Source organism: Rhinatrema bivittatum, chromosome 2 (assembly GCF_901001135.1).
Source record: "Rhinatrema bivittatum chromosome 2, aRhiBiv1.1, whole genome shotgun sequence".
NCBI lineage: Eukaryota > Metazoa > Chordata > Amphibia > Gymnophiona > Rhinatrematidae > Rhinatrema > Rhinatrema bivittatum.
Window position 1 is genome coordinate 238,734,396 of NC_042616.1, and position 18,183 is coordinate 238,752,578.

An 18,183-nucleotide genomic window follows, 5' to 3' on the forward strand; every position below is an offset into this window, starting at 1 on the left:
CAGAGACACCCTTAAGAGAACTGAAGGCTGAACTGACAAATGGAGGAGTTACAGGAACCTCAGTTTCCATGACCAAGCCAGGGCTATGAGGATCACCTTTGCCTTGGTCTTGAAGCACTTTCTTGACAGCATTGGCAATGAGAGGAATTGGCAGATATACAAAGAGTAGATAGATGCTCCAGTTTAGCATAAAAGCATTGGGAACTGATCTGTAACTGCCTGGATGCACACAGTAAAACTTCTTGACCTTCCAGTTGATCATCAGTATTCCCCAACAATGGAACAAGTCATTTGTGACTCTGCTAAGATAGTCAGCCAGTATATTCTGAATACCTGGTAAGTAGGTTGCCTGAAGATGTGTGCTGTGATGATTGGCTCATAACTAGATACGGTGGGCCTCCTCACAGAGGGTGCAGAAACCTGTGCCCTCTTGCTTGTTTATATAAAATATGATTACATGATTGTCCACTTTCTCTCAGGCAAGATTCTCTTGCCTGAGAGAAAGGCCTTAGTGCATAACAAATGGATCGATGCTCCAGAAGGTTGATTTGCAGGCAACTTTGGCTCGAGACCATGACCCTTGAGTCCATTTGACACTGGTGTGGCCCCCCAACCTCTGGTGGTGGCATTGGTAGACAAGACCACTTGATGCACTGGGATGCACAGTGGGAGTCCTAATAAAGAACCTCCAGGTTTATCCACCATTGCATAGATGCTAGAATCTTAAGAGTTATTGATATCTGGTGTTACAATAGTGGGAGTAAATGATCCCACTGGATTTGGACAACCCACTGAAGACCATATATATGCATGCAAGTCAGAGGAACCGCATGTACTGCTGCAGTCATGTGACCAAGGATAACAAGGACTGATCTTGCTGATGCCTGGTTCTGCTGTAGAAAGGACCTCGCAAGGCCCAGTAGAACTCCAGCTCTTTCGACAGGTAGAAATGCATTCTCCAGAAGTGAGTTCATTCAGGCTCTTATGAACGGAATTGTATGGGATGGGATCAAGCTGGACTTCGGAAAAATTGACCAGAAAGCCAAGGAACTTGAAAATCTGGATTGTTATGCAGATGGACTCTAGTATGTCCAACAGAGACAAGCCCATCACCAACCAATCGTCCAGGTGTGGGAAGACACAGACTCTTTGCCTTCGGTGCTGTACAGCCATAACTGCAAAACACTTCATGAATATCCTTGAAGCTGTAGAGAGGCCAAACGGGGGCACTTTGTATTGGTAGTATGTTCCATCCAGTCCAAATCTGAGGAATCTCTAGTGAGTGGGGAATGTACATGTACTGTATGAGACTTTCAGATCCAGGGCATATATCTAGTCCTTCATCTGAATGAAAGGAAGAATTGTTTGGCGTGAGTTCATCTTTAACTTCTCCCAGACCAATCTGTTCAGAGTCTGTAGATATAGGATGGGCTGTAGCTCCCCTCCCCCTTAGACTTCTTGGGGATTAAGTGCTACCAGGAGTAGAATCCTGCACCATGCTTCTGAGAAGGCACAAGCTCTATGGCCATCTGCTGCAGCAGGGAGGTTACTTCCAGCAGCAGATGAGGCAATTGAGAGAGGTTAGAACTGAAGACTGATCTCCACTAAATTGGAGGAAGGCGCATGAAGTGCAAGCAGTAGCCACACTCCACCAATCTCAGGACCCACTTGTTCTTTGTGATGCATACCCATTCCATCAGAAAGGACTGAACCCCTTCCAGGGGAAGCGGATCTTGGGGATGCAAAAAACACACTCCAGGCTTGTGCTGTGATTGTGGAGTTTTTGGCTGCCACCACTCTTTATCAGCCTCTAGCAGGCAGCTAATATAGTAATACAGTGCCATTGAGGTCCTCCTGCAAGTGATAAAAAGACTGCCTCTGGGAAAAAGGGATGTTTGTAAGAAAAAAAACTGACACCTGGCTGGACCAAGCTGGTCTCTTGCTGATGCTGACAGTGATTGCAGAATGGATTGATGTTGCTTGATGCGTCTCTTGCCCCTTGTCTCCAGATAGATTCCTCCCCATACATGGAACATCCACCAGGAGGTCATGAACATCCTCTCAGAGTCCACTCTCTCAAAGCCATGCAAGGCTCCTGGCTCCAATGGCTACTGCTGAGGTTCTGGCTACCATATCAATTGAAAATCACTACCAGCCAGTTGTTAACCTTTAAGACAAAGCTTTCAGAGCTACCTTCCTAAGAATAACAACTTTTAAGGTCTTCAGCATAGTATTGGACCTGCAGGCCAAATGTCCTAATGACTTTAAACAGAAGACAGCTAAAGAGATTAAACAAAACTGGAACAAAATTGCCCCTATGGGATCTCACAATCTAACAGCTTGGAAGTGGAAGTCTTACCCTTCCAAAATACAGCTTGGGACTGTTAGTGGGGAACAAGGAGAACCACTGGGCTACACTGTCCTTGGCAGTTTAGTAAGATTAGTGATCAATGGTGTCAAAGCAGTATTCATATTCAATAGGATTGGAGCTATTTGGATAGGGGCAAATCTTCTAAGTCTGTCATCTATTAAAGTAATCAGAACAGTCTGTATACTGAAGTTATGGAAAAAAAATTTACTGAAAGGGATTAAGGAAATCATACACTTAGAATATTTCCAACTGCCTAAACACTGCCCTTTCAATCAGCTCATATAAAAATGAAAGATTTGCAACCAGTCCAAAGTTCTCAACATGGCTGAAATCTGGGAAATGTTTCTTGAATAAAAGTTTAATCTGGCATGTTTAATTTCCTTAGGAAACGTTACTCCTGCTAGGAAAATATTGACTATCTCAGTTAGAGCCTTCCCCCAAAACTCAGTTGATTCCATAACCAAGTTTGAAAGATATAGATCGAGGTTATAAGTGAAAGCCTGGGTCTTCCCCAATAAGCTGATAACATTGAAAACCTCGATGTTCCAAGTCTGACAAACTAGCTCTAGGCTGACTGGGATCAAAACTCCCTGCTATATCAAGAATTATTACTTGGCTATTCATTAGACAAAGCTTTGTGATTTTATCTCCAAATTATCTGGTGAAATCTCTGCAGTCCGGTAAGGATGAAGGGCTATCAAGATGGAAAGATGAGGGATTCTAACTCTGTGACCACAAAGAAAAGCTCTCTTGAAGAATTGCGAGTGTAATCAATTTTATCCTGAAAATAAAATGCTGGACTTCCAACATAGTAGATTTGTAGACTTTAATATGGGCCATAAAATTATATTTGTCTGTTTCAGTCTGGGACTTTCGCCAACATCTATTTCAATGTTTCATCGCTTGAGGTTCTTCACTCATTCATATGGAGTCAATTTAAGCTGATTTAAAGATTTAGATGTTATAGGTGTTATAAATCATAGGTAAGTGACAAATTTTAGTTTCAATTTCTTAGCAGCTCATGTAGAGGACAACCAGTTGATATTGTCATTTGATCAAATCTTTGCTGTAATAACATTCCTGGCCTTTACAAACATATGGGGGATAACCTATTATATTAAAATTAAGAAATGATCACCCTAGCATACAGGGGAGATATTTGTATTGGTAATAGCTAGATCTGTATCAACACAAATAAAAAAATAGATCCAAAATATGACTTCTTGTATGTACAGGAAAAGGACAGCTTGCTTAAAGTCCAAGGTTGACATAGCCATCTTCTTGGCCTTGCCTGAGTTCTGAAGGTCCTCATAGCCATTGAAATCCCCCAGAAAAACTAATCTGGAGTATTCAAAAGGCCAGCAGGAAGTTAATTCCACAAATTCCGATAAGGCCAGGGCTGTAATCTCAGGACGACACAGGGGCAGTTCTGTCATTAGGTAGGGTGAAGCTGCTGCCTCAGGTGGCAACATTTTGGGGTGGCAGCAAGCACCCCCAAAACAGCCCTGCAACAGCTACTTGCCAGAGTATTGACAAATTATAGCAAACTGCTTGCTGCTACAGAGGTCCTCCAATGATTAATGTCACTGTGCTTCACGGATCTTTTCTGCATGTAACAAGCTCACTTATGCAGCAGAAGAGCTTAGGCCTCCAAAAGGTGATAGCGTGTTCATGGTTCATGTTATTGTCTGTTTGCTATATTGCTTCATGCCTGCGCATGTTTGATTCCTGCTGGGGATTTTGAAATTAGCAGATTTTATTTTATGCTCCACATGGCGGTGGCAGACACTCTCGGGTGAAAGAGTTGCATGGACAGATGGGCTAGTTCCGGTGCAGAAGGCAAGCCAGGTAGTGGCATCAAATGGGCTATCTTTGAAAATCGATCCATCATGATCCATATCGTGGTGTTGCTGTCAGAGAGGGGGAGGTCGATGATGAAGTCAGTGGACAGCTGGGTTCAGGGCTCCTCGGGTGCTGGCAACGGCTAAAACATCCCCCAAGGTTGGGCATGTGAACTCTTGTGCTTGGCGAAGGTAGGACATGACTCTACGTAGTGTTTAAAATCTGTCTGCACCTATGGCCACCAGCAGTGGTGAAGGAGTTCGGGTGACATGACAGTTAATGGGTTGAGTACTTTTTCATGGAGTTGTTTGGGCACTACCATCTTTTCAGTTGGAACCGGTGTTGCTATTGTGGTGATTATCCTAGCCAGATCTATAATATGGTGGGAAGACTCTGGGACATCCTCAGTGTGGAAAAGAGCGTGAGAGAGCATCTGCAAGCTGATTCTTCTCCGCAGGTCATTAGTGAAGCTGGAAGTTGACGTGGTTGAAGAATAATGACCATCTGGCCTGCTGGGGGTTGAGGCACTGCACCTATGGTAAATATTCCAGATTTTTATGATCGGTGTAGATAGTAATCAGATGTTTAGCTCCTTCTAGGAGATGATGCCATTCCTCTAGTGTAAGCTTCACAGTGATGAGCACCCGATCTCTGATCATACAATTTTTTTCTGCTGATGTGAATTTCTTGGAGAATAAAGAGCACAATAGAAGTGTCCCTTGGTTGTTGTGTTGGGCAAGGACAGCATCTTCCCCTCAATGAAGGATTGATTGAGATATGGATATCTGAGACAAGGTTCTTGGGAGAAGGCTTGCTTGAGGGCCTAGGAGCAGCTCCCCACATGTTCCTAGGTGCTGGAGTTTTCCGGCCGTGAGGCGCGAGCCACTGGGACTTAGGAGAACTAGGAAGCTGAAGAGAAACAGGAGACTGACCAGGGTCGTGGCAGGCGGCAGGCAGAAGAGTCACGAGCAAGCCGAAGTCAGGAACCAGGAAGGCAAGCAAAGGTCCAAGAACAGGAACAGAGTCACAGGACAGACACAGGAACAGAATCCCCAGGAACAAGGATCAGCACAGGCTGGAAGCACCTGGAGCAGCCCAGCACAACGAGGACCAAGCAGGAACCTCATTGCAAGGCGATTTGCTGTGGTCAAATGCCGGGTTTAAATACCCACCGGCATCTGACGTCACTTTGAGAGCCGACCCGCGGCTTGGCTGGAAGTGCCCTTTAAATTCCTCCTCCTTGCTCGTGCGCGCGCCTAGGAGGGGAGGGGCCACATTCCGAGGATCGGCGGCGTCTCCCTCATGGAGATGCCGCCGCGGCACAGACTGACCAGGCCCGAGCTGGCGCGACCCCCGCAGGAGCGGACTCCCCAAGCCCGGATGCCGCCGACCAAGGCCCGACGGAGCAGGTAAGGGCTCGGTCGCAGGACTGGCGACCGAGACTGCAACAGTTGTTGGTTTTGTCCTTGAGGAGATTGGCCCATAGGCTGATGCAGCTTGGGCCACAGCCTTTGTTACAAGATACATTGCTTTGCTCATCATCTAGCATTTCAACCTTAGATTTAATTTAATTTCTTATTTTATATTCCACATTTTGTCACTGATCAGCGACTTCAAAGTGGATTACATTCAGATACAGTATTTTTTCTGACTTTAGGTAGTGAAGTAGGGCAAGGTTGATCAGATACATTTGGTTGGTGTGAAGACACTTTTAGGTACCCTTGCTGGAAGCCAGTTTCTAGCCATGTCCTGAATCCAATTTACACAGTGTATTTGAGCATGATTATGAAGCAGTATATTGCTCTGCACATCTGTGTTTGGATCACAAGCCAGCTGTAGTGCATTCATGTGCATATGAGCACATGGATCAACTCAATAGTGGCTGGCATCCATGGCAAAGCGTGATTGAGTTGATCCACATGAAGAGCAGCTCTACTTCAAGAGAAGACTGCATTGATTCAGCATCTGTCAACCCTTGTTAGAATTCAAATGGAGCCACAAGTAGTCTATACGCTTGCAATTCATGTACCTTGCTTGAAATAGAGGGCTGGAGGCATTCCTGGCTAGAGAACCAGAGCCAGTGACAAAATGGGAAGTGACAAACCATACTAATCCTACTGTGGGTTTTTACTCTCATTTTAATGCAAGTTTTTCAGCACTAACCTTGCCTAGATATGTAATAAAGGCTTTAGCACTGAAAAAACCTGCACTAAAAATCCCATTGCAAGCTTAGCTATTACTCTGCAATGTAAGCAGACACACATAAGTGGGAGGCTGCCTAGCATAACTTCTTTTACTGTGTGAAATTTAATGTCTCCTTAGAGGCAAGCATTAAACTTCCTGCAGTACTGAACCCCACTCTGCGAGCCCTCCTTCTCCTCCCAAACAAGTTCAATCTTGCCCCACCTTAAAAAAAAACAAAAAACAAAAACTTAGTGGGGGCCTCAGTTGAAATTCCCCACCATCCCCCCAAGCATTTCAACTGCTCACCTTAAAAAAACAAAGTACTAATAAGTCTTGGGTCGGGGTATCTGGTTCTGATGGACCCGCTTCTCAGTCCCCTAATCTTAAATCGGCCAATGCAGTAAAGTGCGCTCATGCTGAGCACACCTTTAGCCCCGGTTTGGCCGTGCGTTTTCGACGTGCTATTTTTACCCCTTATACAGTAAGGAGTAATGCGTCGAAAACACACGGCCAACTCCCCCGAAACTAATAGCACCCGCAACATGCAAATGCAGGTTGATGGCCCTATTAGTTATTCCCACACGATACAGAAAGTAAAATGTGCAGCGAAGCCGCACATTTTACTTTCAGAAATTAACGCCTGTCCAAAAGCAGAAGTTAATTTCGGCCGGCACAGGGAACGTGTACAGAAAAGCAGAAAAAAACTGCTTTTCTGTACACCCTCCGACTTAATATCATAGCGATATTAAGTCGGAGGCCCCAAAAATAAAAAAAATTAAAAAGTAAAAAAAAAAAAAAAAGTAAAAATCTGCCCGTGGCCTGGAAGACGGACGCTCAATTTTGCCGGCGTCCATTTTTCGAACCCATGGCTGTCAGCGGGCTCCAGAACCTATGCCGGTAAAATTGAGTGTCGGCTGTCAAACCCGCTGACAGCCGCCGCTTCTGTCAAAAAGGAGGCGCTAGGGACGCGCTAGTGTCCCTAGCGCCTCCTTTTACCGCGGGCCCTCATTTACATAAATTTATTTACTGGATCGCCCGCTCTCCCGCAAAGTTTTCTGTATCGGCCCAAAAGAAATTGAATCAGCCTAAGGGAACGCCTCCTGTACCTTTTGGAATCCTTTAACTATCGAACCCCTCTCCCACACCTCAAAAGCCCCTCCTCTTCCAACAGGCTATTCCTTCACTTGAAAACCAATTGGTCCCTCCACTATGAAATGACCAATCCCCTTTCAGAATTCAGACTTTCACTCACTTTTCACACAAATTGGCTTTTAATTGAAGGAACAGTCTGTCAGAGGAGGAAGGGCCTTCTGGGGTGCGGGAGAGGATGGCGGGGGGGGGGGGGGGGGTCGGAGGGCTCTGATGGTTACTAAAGAATTCCAAGGATGGGTGGGGAGTGCCCTTAGGCTGATTCAATTCCTTTAAGGTGAGGGTGCTGGGGAGCAGGACTCACTGGACCGGAGACATGACTGTACATTTTTGTTTTAGGTGAGTGGTATGGGTTGCTTGGGGGGAGGGTTCAGGAGGGTGGAGAAGTTTAGCTGTGGCCCCTGCTAAATTTTTTTGTTTGGTTTTTTTTAAGGTGGAGCAGGATCAGATTTGTTTTTCTTTCTTTTTTTTTGCGTGGGTTTTAACCTAATGTCAGGAAACATGGCCACGGAGTGAAAAAAAAAAAAAAAGCTGTTTAGCACGCTTTTTTATTTTATGTATGGTCTATTACCATATCATTAGCTTACTGCATACCTCACCCTTTCCTTCTCCCACTGGTCATACCATGCTAATAACTGCCTAGGATAAATCTATGTTTACGTAACTTATAGTTTTTGTTGATTATATATTTATCTCTCTCTAATTGTTTCTTAGTTTAAATTCTGTACTGTCTTCCATTGCCCAGGTTTTACACTCCCTGTTTAATGTAACTTTACTTTCTACCTTGATGTTAATTGGTTTCCCCTCAGTTACATTGTAAACCGGTACGATAAGACCTAGTCTTGAGCATCGGTATAGTAAAAGAAATTAAATAAATAAAATAAATAATATAAAACTCAGGCTAAAATCTCTCTCTGATTTTAGCACAGGTTTAATTAAGTCAGCCCCAATGGGAGGGAAAAGGCAGTAATGCATGGGACAATCCCGAAAATGGTCACAAACCTGGCAAAGAGGCCTAGCAATGAACAGTTAGGAACCGAGGTAGAAAATCCAGAAGAAAAGAGAGGGGAACCAGGAAGTCAGACCAACATAAGGAAAACATACCAGGGTTCTGTTGTGTCAGAAAAGTGCCTCTGAGAAGACTGGCCTTATATACTGTTTCTTATTGGTGCTCCACCCGTCCTTGATCTAAACCCTGTCCTGAGGGAACACGTCTTAGATCTTCCTTTAGAAGACATGTATTTACCGGAGACTCCATCTCCCGTCTGCTTCTTTGGCTCTTCCCCTTCTTCTCTTCTGTTGATGTCTCCAGGCCATCAGGTCAAAATTTGGTGTACCTAATATCCTGTTACCATCAGGTTACGAAAATAAACTGGCAAAGCTGGCAGTGTAGTCTCTGGTATACTAAGGAGAAATTATATCTTACCTGATAATTTCCTTTTCTTTACTTCTGTTACACCAGTCAAGAACATATAGGTTTCATCCTTTCATCCAGCAGATGGAGGTAGAGGAGTTTTTTGTTTTTTTTTACTTTTGATAATATCACTGGTACATATGACATGCATAGAACCAGTATAGCCAGTATTCATCTGTCAAAGCTAAACTAATCTAATTGCAATAAAAAAAATACCTGCTTATGGGATTATTCTTTGCTTTTTTAAATAAAATGTTTTCATTTTGAATTTATTGAGGCCCATATTCAGACATAGTCTAGCTTTGCAAAAGAGATTAAAGCTCACCAGGTTGCCACCTTGCAGATGTCTGTTGGCCTTACTGCTCCAATTTCTGCCCAGGTAGACAACTGTGTCTTTGTAAAATGAGCCTTAATAATATCAGGGGCAGGCTGCCTTTGTAACATATATGCAAAAGATATTTCTTCCTTTATCCATCTAGCAATTGTAGCTTCAGAGGCAGCCTTGCCTTTACGAGAACCTCCAAAAAATATGAAAAGTCTGTCTGATTTACAAAATGCATTGGTCTCCTCTAGATATCTTGTTAGAATTCATTTAACACTTAAACATTTTAAAGATCTCATTTCCATTTTACATTCTGCCTTTTGAAAAGCTGGCAGTGCAGCTGTTTGATTAACATGAAAAGCCAATATAATCTTCGGCAAAAATGAAGATACTGGGCTAATTATTACAGATTCCCTTGTGAATTTGATGAAAGAATCCCTGCAAGATAATGCTTGTAACTCTGATCTTCGCCTTGCAGAAGTTACTGCCATTAGGAATATAGCTCTTGATATCAAATCCTTAATAGATATTTCATTCAAAGATTCAAAAAGGTGCCATAACCAATGCGCATAATATAAGATTGAAATTCCGTTGTGGAATTATAGATCTTAGGGGCGGTCGCAAATGCATAACTCCACGTAGGAAGTGTGTCACATCTTTATGTCCTGTAACAGACTCCTTTAATTCTCCCCCTAAAGCATGAAATTGCTGCAATTTGTACCTTTAATGAATTAAGGGCTAAGCCCTTCTAGACTCTTCTGATGAAATGACAAACATTCCAGAAACAGTCTTGCTCTAACCAGCTTGAGTGGCTGACTCACAGAGACAGTAGGGGGGCAATTAGATCCTTTGAGGGCTGTGCTCAGCCAGAATACATGAAATACTAAAGCTTCTTGTGTCCAGCTAAGTAAAAAGTTTAACTTAGTAAGCCAATCTGGGGGAGGGTCTTTTCAAACTCAATAGCAGATACAGGGTCCTGAGAACAACCTTGATCAAGGGTTAACTGTTTGTTTAACTCCCTCCCACCCTGCCCCTCTACCCACCCACCCCTGGGGTTTTTTGTTTTTTATATAGTCTGCCTGAATACATTAATTGTCAGCAATATAAACTGGTAATTTGGTAATTCCTCAGGTATTATTCATCAAATTTACCTACATGAGGACTATCCAATGCAACTGTTGTGGAGCCTTTATATTGAGGGAAATCATATAGAAACTTAAGGCTTTCCCCATTTGTTCAAAACTCTCTTCCCTCAAAAAGAAGCTGGCTAAAGCTAAAGCTGAAATGGCTGCAATAAAGAAAGTTTCACCCACTTCACATTATTCTGAAATTAATTCCTCATTACTGAAGACAAAACAAAACTCAAGAAAAAAAGAGGTTTACAGTGGGCTCAGGTAGGATAAGTCCTGTGACCCACTCATTCTACACAACTGCCCAGCCCACATGTCTTCCCCCCCCCCCCCCAAACTACACAGGGCGACAAGAAACCCAAAAATCAACAGGATTACTGTGGGCTCTGGTAAACTAAGACCGGTGATGCGGAAATACACGCCCTCTCAAGTGACACAAGTACAAAACGCCTTATCGGCATCACATAAGGATAAAGCTCTGGTGAAAGAGATTGAAGTGGTATCTGAAAAGAAAGAAGAAACCCAATGTAAGAAAGAAGAAACCCAATGCATACAGAAATTCCAAAATACAAAACAATAACCAAAGGAAAAAGCTCATTGTGCTGGGGGACTCATTCATCAGAGGCACTATTTTGGGAACTCTTCTAGAGGGAAACACTACAGTTAAATGCCTTTCAGGATCATCGGCTGGCAGAAATGCTATTCAGATAGTCAAACAATCAAAGAAGAAAGCAAAGATTCTAAAGCTGATATTATCATCCATCTGGGAACCAATGACCTTGCTAGTAACAGCATTCAAGCAGTACAGCGAGATTTCCAGTCTCTAGCGAAGCAGATTAGTCACATGGCACCAACCATTACCTTTTCAGAAGTGTTACCTGTTCATGGAAAGGGGAAGGAGAGGCTAAGCCATACTGATAACTTCAATGTATGGTTCAAATCCTGGTGTAAAGAAAAAGGTTTTGGATATATTGGGGGCTGGGGCCGTGTATGGAACAGAAAAAAACTCTTTGTCAAAGATGGCGTACATCTGTCTGTGGAGGAAAAAGGATCCTAAGAGATAAATTCAAATCCTATGTCATAAGGCATTTAAACTAGATGACGGGGTGACAGTAGGACATTAGAATGTCACCCCCCAAATACAAATGCAATAAAAAAGGGCAAAGTGGATAACAAAAGTCAGCTAAATAAGTCGCAAAGAAAGTCCAAGAAAAGCATTAACCTGTACCAGAATAGCTGGAAAGCTATGTGCACAAATGCTCATAGTTTGGGCAATAAAATCCCAGACCTGCAAGCCCTAATGGCGGATGCGGACTTGGACATTGTTGCTGTCACGGAGACGTGGTTCACGGATTCACGTGATTGTGATACTACCATACCGGGATATAACTTATTAAGGAACGACAGAGAAGACAGAAAAGGGGAAGGAATGGCTCTTTATGTCAAAAACAATATCCAAGCATCCGAGCTGCAAGGAAGATGGGGCAAAGAAGAAGCTTTATAGGCCGTCCTAAAAAAGATGATGGGGCATCCCTTTTTATAGGCATGGTTTACAGGCCTCCAAATCAAATGGAAGTACTAGACAGAGATCTGGTTGAAGACATCGTAAAGATGGGTAAGAAGGGAGAAGTCGTGACTGTTGGAGATTTTAATCTGCCAGATGTAGACTGGAGAATCCCTTCTGCAGAATCTAACAGTAGTAGAGAGATAGTGGATGCCGTGCAAGGGGCTCTGTTCAAACAAATGGTAATGGAGCCTATGAGGGAGGGAGCTGTACTCGATTTAGTGCTCACTAATGGACATAATGTCTTTAATGTCCGGGTGGGTGCCCACCTCAGCACCAGTGATCAAACGGTATGGTTTCATATCACTAATACGATATGGAGAAGTTGCACAAAGACCCAGGTTTTGAGTTTCAAAAACACTGACTTAGTTGAAATGGAGAAGTACCTGGAGGAAGAACTAGAAGGCTGGGAGAAAACGAGAGATGTGGAACAACGGTGGGCCAAACTAAAAGGAGCAATTACTGACGCGACTAATATATATGTTAGAAAAGTTAAGAAAAGCAAGAAAAGAATGAAACCTATCTGGTTAACAAAGGAGGTGGCTGATAAAATAAAAGATAAAAGAACAGCGTTTAAGAAATATAAAAGATCCCAAACGGAGGATCACAAGGTAGAATATCTGGTAAAACTGAGGGAGACTAAGAAAGAAATCAAGAAAGCAAAAAGTCAAGCGGAAGAAAGGATTGCCAAATAGGTAAAGCGAGGTGACAAAAAAATTTTCAGATACATCAGTGAAAAGAGAAAAGTCCAAAGTAGTATAGTGAAATTGAAAGGTGAAAAGGATCAATGGGTGGAAACAGATGAAGAAATGGTAGAAATATTAAATGAATACTTCAGTTTGGTGTTCACTAAAGAAGAACCCGGAGAAGGACTGTCGCTAGTAAACAAGAAACTGGAGGGGAATGGAATGGATGAAACTCCATTCACAGAAGAGAATGTATGGGAAGAGCTAAGAAAACTGAAAGTGGACAAAGCCATGGGGCCTGATGAGGTTCATCCCAGGATACTGAGAGCGCTCAGAGATGTGCTGGCGGCTCCGCTGCGTGACCTGTTCAATAGATTCCTGGAAACAGGAGTGGTGCCGTGTGATTGGAGAAGAGCGGCGGTGGTCCTTCTACACAAAAGTGGGAGCAGAGAGGAGGCTGGAAACTACAGGCTGGTTAGCCTCACCTCTGTGGTGGGAAAAGTATTGCAATCGTTGCTAAAGGAAAGAATAGTGAACTATCTACAAGCAGCAGAATTGCTGGACCAGAGGCAGCAAGGTTTCACCAAGGGAAGGTCCTGTCAGACAAATCTGATCGACTTTTTTGATTGGGTGACTAAGGAATTGGATCAAGGAAGAGTGCTCGATGTCATCTACTTGGATTTTAGCAAAGCTTTTGATACGGTCCCGCACAGGAGGCTTGTGAATAAAATGAGAAGCTTGGGAGTGAGTGCCAAGGTGATGGCCTGGATAGCAAACTGGTTGAAGGACAGAAGACAATGCGTGTTGGTAAATGGAACTTACTCAGAAGAGAGAGCAGTTGTGAGCGGAGTGCCGCAAGGCTCGGAGTTGGGACCAGTCCTGTTCAATATCTTTGTGAGCGACATCGCGGAAGGGATAGAAGGTAAGGTTTGTCTTTTTGTGGATGATACTAAGATCTGCAACAGAGTGGACACGCCGGAAGGAGTGGAGAGAGTGAGATGGGATTTAAGGAAGCTGGAAGACTGGTCGAAGATATGGCAGCTGAGATTCAAAGCCAAGAAGTACAGAGTCATGCATATAGGGTGTGGAAATCCGAACGAAATGTATTCAATGGGGGGGGGGGGGGGGGGGGGGTGAAGGGCTGATGTGCATGGAGCAGGAGAGAGAGACCTTGGGGTGATAGTGTCTAATGATCTGAAGTTGGCGAAACAAAGTGACAAGGCGATAGCTAAAGCCAGAAGAATGCTAGGCTGCATAGAGAGAGGAATATCGAGTAAGAAAAGGGAAGTGATTATCCCCTTGTACAGATCCTTGGTGAGGCCTCTCCTGGAGTACTGTGCTCAGTTCTGTTGACCGTATCTCCGAAGGGACAGAGACAGGATGGAGGCAGTCCAGAGAAGGGCGACCAAAAAGGTGGATGGTCTTCAGCGAATGACTTATGAGGAGAAATTGAAGAACCTAAACATGTATACCCTGGAGGAAAGGAGGAGCAGGGGTGATATGATACAGACTTTCAGATACTTGAAAGGTTTTATTGATCCAAAGTCAACGACAAACCTTTTCCATCAGAAAAAAATCATCAGAATCAGGATCACGATTTAAAACTCCAGGGAGGAAGACTCAGAACCAATGTCAGGAATTATTTCTTCACGGAGAGGGTGGTAGTCGCCTGGAACGCCCTTCCGGAGGAAGTGGTGATCACCAAAACTGTGAAGGATTTCAAAGGGGTGAGGGATAAACATTGTGGATCCATAAAATCTAGAGGATGCGAATGAGGAGAAGAGGCATGGGGGTGGCTTGCGGGAATGATGGCTACTACCTGGTGATTAATATCCTTATTCAATAAAACACACATGGTTAATGCGACTCCAACATTGCTCTATGCTTCAACGGCAAGAGAAAATGTGGAAAAAAAGGATTTGCATTCACAAATAAGCAGGGGAGTAGCTTGCTTGTTGCAGCGGTTACTATCCCAAACCAAATAAACCTGATACTTCACTTGGAATACATATCCAGCGCAGCTCACCTCTTCAACGGCAGGGGGGAATGAAGAAAAGAGGTTTTATATTCAGACAACAACCAACAAGGACTGAATTGCACAGGCTAGGTAAACAAATAAGAGTGGGAGTAGCTTGCTTACTGCGGCGGTTACTACCCCTAACCAATTAAGTTAGATACTTTACTTTGATGTGGCTCCAGCACTGCTCTCTGCATTAATGGCAGGGGGGAAGGAAATTGGAACCAAAACGTTACCAATAAGGGCCAAGAGTAACAGATAAGTATGAGAAAAATAAGTGTGAAAGCTTGCTGGGCAGATTGGATGGGCCATTTGGTCTTCTTCTGCCGTCATTTCTATGTTTCTATTTCCAATCTCAGCTTTCCATGGCGCTAAACTACCTTCTTTGCATTGGGCCTCAAGAATTTGCCACACTGGCACATATGCTTCCTCAGGAAATGTTATGCTAACAACTGCCTAAGATAAATCTCCAGCTGAATTCAGCAACCTTATGTTAACCTTTATATGTCTCGCTTCTTAATTGTTTTTCGCTGACTATTTTCAGTACTCTCCAGTTGTATTAGTTTGAAATCTTCCTTTCTTCCAAAGCCCATGTTTATGCTCCCTGTTTTAATGTAACTTTATCTTCTATATAGTTGTTAATTGGTTTCCCCTAGTTCCAGTGTAAACCGGTACGATAAGACTTCGTCTTGAGCATCGGTATATTAAAAGAATTTAAATAAATAAATAAATAAATAAATAAATAAATATGCTAGAGAAAACTAGATTTTGCTTGATTTTAGAAGTGTTCTAATCACCAAAGGAGAACTAGTTTTTTTAAAAACTAGTTTTGACCTATCTGCAAAAGATTCCTTTCTGCTCATGCAAAAAGGAGATCTGTCTCCTCGATTGTCCCTGATTCCGAGTTTGTTTATATAAGCTACCGCAGTTGCATTGTCATAGAGAACTCTCACTGTACTCCCCGAGTACAGTCTGAAAATGAAGCAAGGTCAGTCTTACAGCCCTTGTTTCTAGGTGACTTATAGACCACAAACTCTCTGTCTGTGACCATAGATCTTGAATGTATTGATCCTGACAATGTGCTCACCAGCCTACCAGGCTGGCATCCATTTTTAATAATATCCAACTCGGATATTCTAATATTGTACCTTTCTCTAAATCTGGTCTGTGAAGCCACCAAAACAGGCTCTCTCTTGCATAATCTGGAAGGGGAAGCTGGTAGTCATAACCCAGTACTTGTGGCTTCCATCTCAAAAGCAGAGATAAGTGGAGAGGTCACATATGGGCTCTTGATCAAGGAACCAAATGTATAGTTGAGATCGAATGTCGGTATATAAAAAATAAAAAATAAATAATAAATAAAATAGTTGAGGCCATGGACCTGGAAACAGTCCCATGCTCTTGGCATTTGCTAACTTGTGAATTTCTCTATCATCAACAAAATCTTTGAAATTCTTTTTAAAGTTAAAGTTACTGTTACTGGACCTTCATTGCTACTGAATTGAGCCCCTAAGTGCTCTATCAATTGCGATGGCTGGAGATTGCTTTTCTCTAAATTGGTTACCCAGCTAAGGCATTGAAGCAAATTTACTACCTGACTGGTATTCATAACCCCGTCTGAATATGATTTGGCTCTGACTAACCAGTCATTAAGGTACGGATGTACCATAATCTCATCTCTCCTTAAAAATATTGTTATCACAATCATTACATTTGTAAAAGTTATGACAGCTGTTACTAACACAGATTATTTCTGGCTTCTTTCTCATATAGGGATATGAAAATATGCTCTGATAAGTCCAGAAATGATAGATATTTGCCTTTTCAGACTGCGGACACAGTTGATCACAGTGTCTCCCCATATGAAAACGAGGCACTTTTAAACTCCTATTCATTTCCTTTAGGTCTAGGATTGCCCAGTATGAGCCATCTTTTTGCAGAAGCACAAAATAGATTGCCTAACAAACCTACTGATGTTCCCTTGGGGACACTGGGCATATTGCTTACAACATTTCCAATTTGTTTAGGGTTAGGTGAATAGCAGCTTTCTTTGTAGAGGACTGGCTTGGAGATACTAGGAATACCTCTCGTCTGGATAAGCCAATTCCAGCTAGTAACCATTTTGAATAATATCTAGTCTGGTGTTATGTTGATCCACTCTTTGAAAAACTGCTGGAGTGGGCCGCCTATAGGCTGTATCAAAGAGTGGATCTGCAGAATCTCATTGGATATTTTGCATGGAGATTGCTGATCTAGAAACCTCCGCCTTGGTCTCTTGGCTCCTCAAAAGGACTGCATCCTTGTTCTCACCCTAGTAGACTGAGATGCAAACTGTCTGCTAGGATGATAATGTCTGGCTTCTCTATATTGGGGACAATCTCTAAAGGCATAGAAATTCAGTCTGAACTTGTCCTCTGGCAATCTCTGTGGCTTTATCTCTCCTAGATTTCTAATTAACCACTCAAGTTCTCCTCCAAAAAGGAGATTTCCTTTAAAAGGTAATTTACATAGGCAAATATTTGACCAAGAAGCCTTTTGGTGCACACAGATAACATTAATGATTTTGCAGTTACTCTTATAAAGTCATAAAGGTCATCAGACAAGTAAGCTGTAGCTGACTTTATTCTGGCTATCTCCTCTCCTTCTGCCAGCTGCTGAATCCAGGGCAAGAGTGCTCTTACAACATAGCTTAAACAGATAGATTGAAGTGAAACAGCATTAGCAGAAAAAACATGCTTTAAAATTAGTTCTAGCCTCCTGTCTTGTGGATCCTTTAATGCTGCTCCAGCTTCCACAGGAACAGTTGTCTCTCTAGTCACTGCAGCAGCCACTGCATCAACTTTTGGTTGCTGAAATATGCACTTTGTGCATCAGCAGGCAAGGGGTATAATTTATTAAACAACCTCCAACACCAATACCCAGCTTCTGGTGACTCCCACTCAGAAAGGACCATTCCCTCCAATGCTAACATGAGAGCGGGAGCTTCTGGACAACCCAGAAGGGGGGGGCATTTAAAACAAAAAAACAAAAGAAAAAATTAATAGTTCTTTGTATGAAAATCTAGTTTCCCCACTCTCCACTGGCAGTTTGTTTACAAAGCATGCGAAGGAGAGAGAGAGTGATGGGGGACATTATGGAACAATTTCCTTCTAGATTTCCGGAAAACCTATATGGCTTAAGAACAAGCAGTAAAAGCGCTCATCAACATATTCTTACTAAAGCATGCAAGGGAGAAGGATGTGTCAAGCTTCAAAACATCATAAGCACTTTTTTTGTGAAAAAGTTATTAAAACTATTTGTTGGCTAACCTGGTGCCTGACAGTTGAAGATTTCTGGAGCAAAGAAACATTTGCCTGTCTCCTCTGCAATCAAAGCATAGTCAGTCTGGGTGAGACCACTGACAGCTGGCAGGAACAAATTCCACAGACCTTCAGCTTTTGCCATTTCCTATCAATGAAAGGAAAATTGTATTATTGTTAACAAAGAGAAATGTATTTATGCATT

At 42.8% G+C, this 18,183-nt stretch overlaps 1 protein-coding gene across 2 annotated transcripts in view; it reads right to left on the reverse strand.

Annotated features, from left to right (window-relative positions):
• The window catches only part of ACAD11 (acyl-CoA dehydrogenase family member 11), a 289,500-nt gene that overhangs the window by 168,085 nt on the left and 103,232 nt on the right, over positions 1–18,183 (reverse strand). For both annotated transcript variants that reach the window (XM_029589309.1, XM_029589308.1), the window contains one exon: positions 17,988–18,126. In XM_029589309.1, the coding sequence (XP_029445169.1) occupies positions 17,988–18,126 (139 nt within the window). The remainder of the gene's footprint in view (positions 1–17,987; positions 18,127–18,183) is intronic.